Raw genomic sequence first — 9,364 nt, forward strand, 5'->3', positions numbered from 1 at the left:
CTACCACTTGTTCCGATCGATGACGCATGGCCTGTCTGAGCAGCACTTCACATCATATGAAGATTCCAAAAATGTATCGATGATTGGATAGCCTCAAAAATGAAGCGTTCTTCCGACGCTGTATCCACATGCTATCAGAAAGATGGGAAAAAGTAGTGGTTAGATGGCCATTACTTTGAATAAAACATTATGTACTGTTCTTTCATAATAAATGCTTAATTTTTTATAAAAAACGGCGGAAACTTATTTGTACTCCCAATAAATAAATTCAAATTTTGTTTGCTTATTTTTTATGAATAGTTTAACAAAAATGATGACAAATGCGTACATATAATTCTCTAACTGTTGATTGTTTTAAAAATCATTTTCATAATATTAGGTGTGGGAAAAAGTAATATTTATGGTAGGTATTGAATATCTCATCATTTAGAGTATTAATTAATTTTGTAAGCAGATTATACATATATATATATATATATATATACATATATATACATATATATACATATATATACATATATATATACATATATATATATACATTAAAAATTATATAAATTTGTGAATTATCAACACAAACGAATCTTAGCTTTGTTCTATCGGCTTTTTCGCAGTGGCTGCTACTGTTGCATCGACCACAACAATTTCCATTCAAAGTATGGATAGGACAGACCGGAGACAGGCCCACGTGACTGTCTCGTTGGAAACAATTTGCCTCGCCGCGATCGATGATTGGCAATTTGTAAAAATATCACACGGTCTCGCGTCAATGTGTGCCGATACGCTGTTACACGTACGTCACGGAATTTGCGGTTTATGCAAATGTATAAGTCTCGAATGCCTTTCACGTGATGATCAATAAAACCGGACAATCCGCGCTGCGTTTTTTACGAGCTCTAAAGAATAGATATTCTTTGTTTCATAAATGAAAAAATTTATCTTTTTAAGTTTCTAATTTTATAAAAATTCGCGTTGACAAAATTAAAATTAATATGTATTTATGAAAAATATTTATGGCAGCATTGGTTATGTAAAAATTCTCATATAATACTCTTCTACAAAAATTCACTTGAGGCAGCTAATTATATACGCTACGTGTGATGAAACTATAGGATATTATGGACTGATGCACGGTATAATGGTAAAAAAAAGTAATATTAAAAAAGCCGGCTCGAAGCCGAACGAAGGGCAGATATTCATGAAATCGTCGTGGAAAAGTTTCGTCGTGATACAGCTGTACACTCGGCGAATCCCATTTCCTCCTTTTGCTCCCCGCGGCGACCAGGATATGCACGCATTTATTTCCGTCGAGTTGTACGGCTACCATGAACGATTGTACACGCTATAGAATATATTTTTCACTATGCTGCGATTTCAGCGGTGGTGGAATATTTATTGCGGTGCACGGTGGAGCCAAGTGCGAAGAGAAGAGTTACGATTCTTCTACTTCGGTTTAAATAAGGCAAAAATATTCTATTAACTTTTCTTAAGTAAATTAAATAAAATATCTGATATTTTACGAAAATAAAATATAACATTTGCTTTTTCCCTCATTTATTGGAAATTATTAGAAATTATTGAATTTTCATTTGTAAAATCGGAAAATAAATCCATAGAAAGATATGAATTTCGGATAATACTTTTGATTAATTAAAAAATATATATCACATTCGCGTTCTTTTATATTCACGCGGAAAAGGGACACGAACTTTTACATGTCGCCAGATATTCCTGATCAGTGATTATGATCACTGAAAAGCTCACTAATATTTTTTCCCCACATTTTCGGTGCGGCATGTCGGCTGAATGTATTTCATGTCTGCTCAGTTATAATACTCTGTCATCCGTGCGCTTTCGTAAAAATTGAGTCAGTCCGTCAGACTACGGAATATATTATAACTGGAATGGCATGAGCGCTTTTTGAAATTTAAATGTAGTTATTCCAGCAAACCCACCGTTCTCAGGATATGCCATGACGTACCAGCACGCACGCTTTTTTGAAATTTAAATATTGTTATTTTTAGAGATACAACGTACCGAAAAATTTTTATTGCACGGACGACGTAGGGGTGCGCCATACGACGTATGTTGTTGCTTCAGCCAATCCTCTCTACGCTTTATTTCTTTTTCCCCTCTCTTCAATTATATATACGTAAAACCAAAGAGAAAACAAAACCCGTCGACGTGCGGAACAGGCGTGCATTGCGGCTGAAAGAGAGCACCAATTCGCGGCCGCCATTGTCGGGTGAAGGGCGAATAGAAGAAAAAAGGGGCGACAAAAATTCCTTTTATTTCGAGCACGCTATACACTCTCGTTTACGCATACGGGAAAGCTCCTCCGCTTTTTCCGCTTTCCGTTTCATGGTCGTCTGCGCCGTCTTTCTATTTATTCCGCTCGGAAACACGAGGCACTATCGCGTACGCACTATGCCGTTCTCAGTAAAAAGGAAAAATATCTTACCGACCAATCCATCTTCCGCGATCGCAAACACGGAGTCTTCAGAGACACCTCTCACGCCTGATGTTTATTCTCGACCTGAAACACGAGAGCAAACTATATAGAGACACCGTGTGTTTACCGCCAGCCGTTATAGAGAAAAGCGCTTCTGCCTTTCAACAACTAATAATAGATAAAATGTGATCGCAATGAAAGCATTTTCATCCGTCAAGCGCGAAATATTTTCCACTGTTTATGCAAGGTATAATGACCATCGAATAAGCAGTTTAACTGTAAAAATGCTTAATAATTGTAATAATCTATTAATTGCATGGAAAGAATGGTTTTACTAAAATACCTAAAAATTTTCCTAGAAACAGATCTGAAAATAATTTTATTATGCCATCAAAATAATTACAATACATGTAAAAATCTCAAACAATGCTGAATAATGCTGCAAAAAATTTTGACTCTAGCAATCTAGTTTGATTCTAGCAATTAATTTGGAGGCCCTATAATATAATTATTTTAATAACCCAACAAAATTATTTTTCAAGCTATATCTACTTAGCTAAATTTTTAGATATTTCAACAAAATTATCCTTTTCATGTGTATATTTAATGTTATTTGATATTTGTCAAATTTTCCAAGATAAGAGATATATGCAATCAAAAATGCCCAAATTAGATCAACAGGAAATATATATGTACGTTTTTAGCAGTGGACGCGAATGGCAATCAGCAATCTCGTACGAATACTACCGCTTTCACCACGCAAGCCGATGCCGTTTCGCAAACCGTCGTCAAGACGAATTTTGCGGTTCCGGCTCCGCCGCCTTTGGCAGCGGGGGAAAAGGTGCGTCGGTTTTCCGATGGTGAACACTTCCGGCAACCCAATGTCACCGTGGGCCACACAACTGTACAGAAACACTTGCAGGAAACATCCAAAACTCAAGCTCAAGCACAAGCGCTTGCCGACATGATTCTGAAGGTATGTCACAAATTTTTTTTCGCACATTTGATTCTAATGAGATTCGAATAATTATATATCAAAAGCTTTTCGTAAATTAACGATGTGACATGTCGTTAATTATATCCATTTAGAAAAATACGCATAATGTGTTGTTAATAACTCGTAGGGTACGAAGGTAGCTGTGAAGAGAACAATCTCTGATCCGGGACAAAGATTACACTTGACTTATCAGCAGCCTGTACAATCAGCGACGACCAACCAACAACCAAATAATCAGCAGCCACAAGCACAACCTGCGGTAACGGAAAGCTTTACGATGACAGGATACGCCGAGGACGGTGGTTACTTCAGCCCAAGTCTGCAGGACGAAGTATTTCAACAGGTTACAACGGTTCCTGATAGCGTGCTCCTACACGCTACCCACTTAGATTCGATTCAGGTAAACAAGTCTGTTTTTTTAAATTATTTGCATCATGAATGCTAATATAAAAAGTGTAAAAGAGTTGTACTAACGTATTACATTTTGAAATTATTTATAAAAATTCATATTTTCGTGCCATCCGTAATGGGAAATACACTGAAGAAAATGTATTCATTTTAATAAATATTTGTTTTTGAATAATTCTATCGGAATATTTACTAAATGTAAACATATATTTTTTGATACGAGAAATATTAATTTAATTACTATTTTTAATAGAAATTCTTTTTGTTCAAAATGAATCTTAATACTAAATGCAAATTTTTGCAAATATAGAATCTCAATATTATTTTTTATTTTGTAAATATTCAGTTATCAAAAGTAAATATTAAGTTAGTACTATTTAAACAAATATTTATTAAAATTTAGTACGTTTCTTTCAGTGTAGAGTGCAACATTTCTATTTTCAACGTACATATTCGTGCCACAGTTTCAGACGGCCAATCTGTTGCAAGAACAATCTACCGAACAGCTGCAAGATATCACACTGGAGGACAGATACTCCTCGCAGCACACAGTCAATCCAGATCTTCAAGCGTTGGTGAATTCGCCGTTACCCGATTCCCTGGCCGAATTTAGTACTTACGCCGCGCAATACACGGAAAGTCCTCATACGTTACCAACTCAATCACCCTTACCGTCGCCTTTAACGCGACACGATAGCCCGAGTTTTACGTATCCGACGCCACCGGCCAGCCAGGAAGGCTTGCTCACTGGAAGCCTGCCGCTGTTAAGTCCTCAGGAAGACCCGGAGAATGTGAGGCACGTATCATCGCCGCTGTCGGCGGCGTTTTACACCACCACGATGTCATCTGCTGCAGCTGTGGAGGAAGCGTTGAATGAAGTCTTACCGGGTGAATCCGAGGCAGATGCGGATCTTTACGGGTCCGGTTCGCCAAATTCGCCACTGCCAAGCCCGTTGTCAGCGACATCGGCACCGTCGCCGCTGCCACCGTCCTCTGTCTCGTCGCCGGGACCGGTTGCCTTTACAGGCACGAACTTTCCCGTGTCACCGCATAATGCGCTTCAAAATCAGATGATGCCGAACTCGGAGGATCCTTTGCTTTCCTCGACCTCGAAGGATTTTGCCGCCTCCGGTCGTAGACGATTCGAATTCCAATCGTACAAAGTAATTACGAGCCAAAACTTGATGGACTTCGGTCTTGGAAACGGCAGCGTAGCTGGTATCGTCGTTGACAACAACGGTGACGTCAAACTGATACAGACAGCGGGTTTGCAAAAGGCGAATGTGTATGTGCAGGCGGGTTCTCTCAGTCCTGCACTGACATTCAAGAAGGAGATCCGCTTAGCGACACCAAAAATCGAACCCGTGACCGTAAATCTCGGCCTAAACGTTCAAACGACAAATCAGCAGCAATGCAACGCGGGTCAATTTAATCAACAGCAAATTGTTAACCCGGCTAAATTTTTTATTCAAAATAATCACACGACGAAAAACAATATCTTGAGACATAAAACGGTCACCGGAAATTTACCAATACCCATCGATCAGATTAAACAAGAGATGTTAGATGAGGACGTGTTTCTCAGTCCTGGCAGTTTATCCGCCAGCAGCCCTGTACGACACTATCGGAAGAGGCCACGCATGGATAGCGGCCAGTACACCAGCAGTTCACATTCTTATCCATCGCGTTTGCGAAAAGCTTGCGACCGCCACTGGGACAGCAGCTACACACCGCCACCGATCCTAGATCCATCTCGTCCCGGTCCGGGGCTGTACGCGAGATTACATCAACACGAGAGAGACTCGGACTTTAGCTCAGATGATTCTCAAGGAAACGACGGTCCACCGCCAAGAATCAACATTGGCACAAGGTATCAAGCCATGATACCTCCGGTGGAGTATGACGGAGATAGAGGGAACGACGGACCCGAAGCCGATCATCTTTTATGGGATCCCGGTATAAACAATGTGCTCACGAACACTGAATGTAAGTTTTTCTTTCGCGAATACTTTAAAAAAGCATATTGCGAAATATATAACAAACACCGATTACTTGCAGTGGAGATGTACCTGCAGTTTGCGTGTTGCGCCGCAGTGCCAGGTGGTGGTAGGAACAAAGAATATGCGCTTCATCTGTTGCATATGTGCAAAGGGAATATTCATGTAAGATATTTTTTGGAATAGATTTTATATAAACATCGAAATTGCTTGTATCTTTTTAATCCTTATTTTTTTAACGAAATTGCCATTATTGATATAGTGATATTTATTTACGGTCAACGCGTATATGTTTCAGGAAGCGATGGTGAAATTGATGCGACCAACGCCTATACTACCAATGGAGCATCCTCTGCTCAGTTACGAGTGCCACGAATCCGATAGATGGACGTCACATGAAATGGACGCATTCTATCAGGGACTGCTTAAGTACAACAAGGATTTCTCCGCGATTTCGCGAGACGTCGGTGCCAAGACTGCGAAACAATGCGTGCAGTTCTACTACCTTTGGAAGAGGCTCTGTCCTGACGAGTACAAGAGTCTGCGTATTTGTCATGGAAAAGCGAAGATCAAGAGCGAAATTAAAGATAGCAAAGATACCAAAGAGCTACGTGACGCCATCGCGTCCGTGTCGGAAATGGACTTTAATGAAGACAAATCGATCCTTCATCGTACACTGGTAAGCTTAAACATTATTTAATCGCTTTTGAGTTTAACAATGCAATACTAATATTAAATTACATAAACGCGTAAATGTGAATATGAAAATATATTCTTTATTTTTTGGTCTATTTAGCTACAATCAAGCGGAAGAGAAAATTCGGCGACTCTGACCACTAGTGAAGGAGAGCTAAGGTTATTCGCATACGACTGTACAGATGTAAGTAATATTTCTTATTATACGAACATCTCATGTACAATTGTTCTTACAATTAATTACACGAGAATCACATATCTAACTCCTGATAATAATTATTTAAAGTCAAACTAAAGTTAACTTAAGAATAATTTTAAATCTCAATTAGGCAATACACATTGCTTTGATATATTTTAATATTATAAAACAAATATTATAAAACAAACTGATTCAGAGAAAAATATACATTCACATAAATTATTTTTATCTCTGCTACTCATCGCATATCCTATTTCTTCACGTATACCGAGTACGAAGAATTTTTTAAAATATATATTACATCTCGATTATACTTTTTAATATAAAAGAATAATTTTTCTTTATAAAATATTGTTTGATATCAACTTTATTTAACAATTTCGTACTCGGTGTCAAATATCTTACACGCGTAGATACGTGTGAAGATACCTAAGTGTCGCATGAGATTGATTGCTGATCTGTTTTCTCACGCTTCATTTTAAGAGAATCGAGGATGTTGTGCGTTGTGTGACCGTTGCGTTACTTATCTGTCGTCGCCGTGTCGTTTGTTTGTGTTGTTTATTTTGGCTTTGTGTTTTCTTTGTGTTGTCAGAGCTTTAGCGGAAGTGTAACAGTAACGATGGCCGGAAGCACCCAAACCGCCCAAATCGGCAATACCAGCCACGCCACAGTCAACACCAACTCACAAACTCACACTAGTTCTGAGCAACAACTACCCGTGCCTACCCCACTTCACTACCCCTGCAAGATTTGCGGGAAGTAAGTTTCCAATCTCTAATCTGAATTATCCATTTCCAATAATTGACGGTGGAGCTCGTGCTCTAACGGCAATATAAGCGGCAAGTATTGGCGCATTTCACATAGAAATCCTTGCTTGTAGAGGGACAGAATGCATATGATCTAAAAATGAATATAGTGAACCGATGTCAGTTATATAGTTTCAAAATTTCATACATATACTACGTGTATATACTTCGTCAAATGATTCGTAACATAATAAAAATAAAAACTATTTTAAGTAAGTTAATACAATAGCGAAATATATGTTTTGAAAAGAAATATAATTGAATAGCATCATCTTTGAATACTTTGAAAAAGTATCAACCTAGAATCAACCCTCTATATAACTTATGTAATAAAACTGATTTTTTTCTTGATAAAACTACATATTGATACATTTTTAGAAACTATATACACAAACGCCATTCACGATATACATCACGATTTACTAAAAACTTAATATTTTTAATAAATAAATATGACAACGATATATTTATAATATATTCCGTTATTAATTTTGTTTGATTTACTGCTGAATTCAATTAAGATATTTAAGAATATTTTTAATCCGTTTTTTGCTGATTGGCAATTTTGATTAATCATTTAATTTTTTTATTAAATATGCCTGGCGTACATTCTTATATTCTATCAATATTTTAATTTGCAGCCTATATTTTCCCAATTGTATTTCTCTATGTCTCACTTTCCAATAAAAATATATGTATAAATCGGCTATATGATATGTTATATATAATTAAAATCAAATGCATAACGCAAGCATGACTCGTTAGACTATTGTTGCTATGATATTTCCGACTTCTTACGTTGTGTGTTAAATATTTGTAAACTTACTAAACTATACACTATGAGTGTCTGAATTAAAACATAATCCAATGCTTGCAAAAATGTTTCTGAATGTGTACTTAAATTTCAATCATTTCTACGTATATTTGCATTATTTCTTATGAATTGTTAACACGCGAATCTCGTAACAATCTTACAACCGGCAGCGTGTTTATGCGTGTAGACTTCGCAATGTTAGATTTCGTTCATGTTTCGTCCAATCTCCCTAATATATCTATATATATATATATATATTATATAAGCGGCAACTTGTTTGATGTCCCAATTATTTTTTTCCAGAGTTTTCAACAAAGTAAAAAGCAGAAGCGCGCACATGAAATCCCACAGGCCAATACCCTTACCCGATTCAACGGGTCAGGAATCTAAGCGATCCATGCAACCGTCGAAAGCGCAACAGCTGCAGCAGCCAATGCCATCGCAGCAAAGCCAACAACAGCAGCAACAGCCTGACAATGCTACGCCGCAAGCTCAAGATCATCAACAACAACTGCCCGCGAGTATCAGCGACAACAGCGCCAAAAATACAGCACATTTATGTCATAATCCTACGAGGCCCCCATAGGACAGGATTCAAGTAATTAAACTTAAGCTACCTTAACGAAGGCTGTAACGGTACTGTAGGAAAGTAATATGATCGTGCATGGTATATAAACCAGGCTCTAAACGATCGCGATCGTCGCACAATCATTACGTTGTGGGAATATCTTTTTACGAGACCTTTGCTTACAATGAGGCAGGTTGCGTGAGTACTTCCAAGATAGATAGGTTTGAAAAATACGCAAATATCTCCCGCTATATGCGAAACTGTGCAAAAGAGCGTGACTGATAAGTTTGTCCAGTCAGATGAACTAAATGATTTTATGAGACTTATATGGAATTTGTATCGTAATCGGCCGTTCAGGAAAAAAGAAAAAGACAACACCTATCGTAAATGGCAACTAAGTACGAGGAGTTGTAGAACTCGTAGGGTT

At 37.7% G+C, this 9,364-nt stretch overlaps 1 protein-coding gene across 1 annotated transcript in view; it reads left to right on the top strand.

The window, feature by feature from the left end:
- LOC105618089 overlaps positions 1 to 8,955 on the top strand; it is a 253,179-nt gene extending 244,224 nt beyond the window's left edge. The window contains exons 11-18 of the mRNA XM_012199629.1: positions 3,157 to 3,428; positions 3,577 to 3,849; positions 4,322 to 5,843; positions 5,916 to 6,019; positions 6,153 to 6,533; positions 6,651 to 6,734; positions 7,342 to 7,508; positions 8,673 to 8,955. Of these exons, the coding sequence (XP_012055019.1) occupies positions 3,157 to 3,428; positions 3,577 to 3,849; positions 4,322 to 5,843; positions 5,916 to 6,019; positions 6,153 to 6,533; positions 6,651 to 6,734; positions 7,342 to 7,508; positions 8,673 to 8,955 (3,086 nt within the window). The remainder of the gene's footprint in view (positions 1 to 3,156; positions 3,429 to 3,576; positions 3,850 to 4,321; positions 5,844 to 5,915; positions 6,020 to 6,152; positions 6,534 to 6,650; positions 6,735 to 7,341; positions 7,509 to 8,672) is intronic.
- Positions 8,956 to 9,364: the final 409 nt, after the last annotated feature.

This window comes from Atta cephalotes (genome assembly GCF_000143395.1).
Source record: "Atta cephalotes unplaced genomic scaffold scaffold00015, whole genome shotgun sequence".
Taxonomy (NCBI): domain Eukaryota; kingdom Metazoa; phylum Arthropoda; class Insecta; order Hymenoptera; family Formicidae; genus Atta; species Atta cephalotes.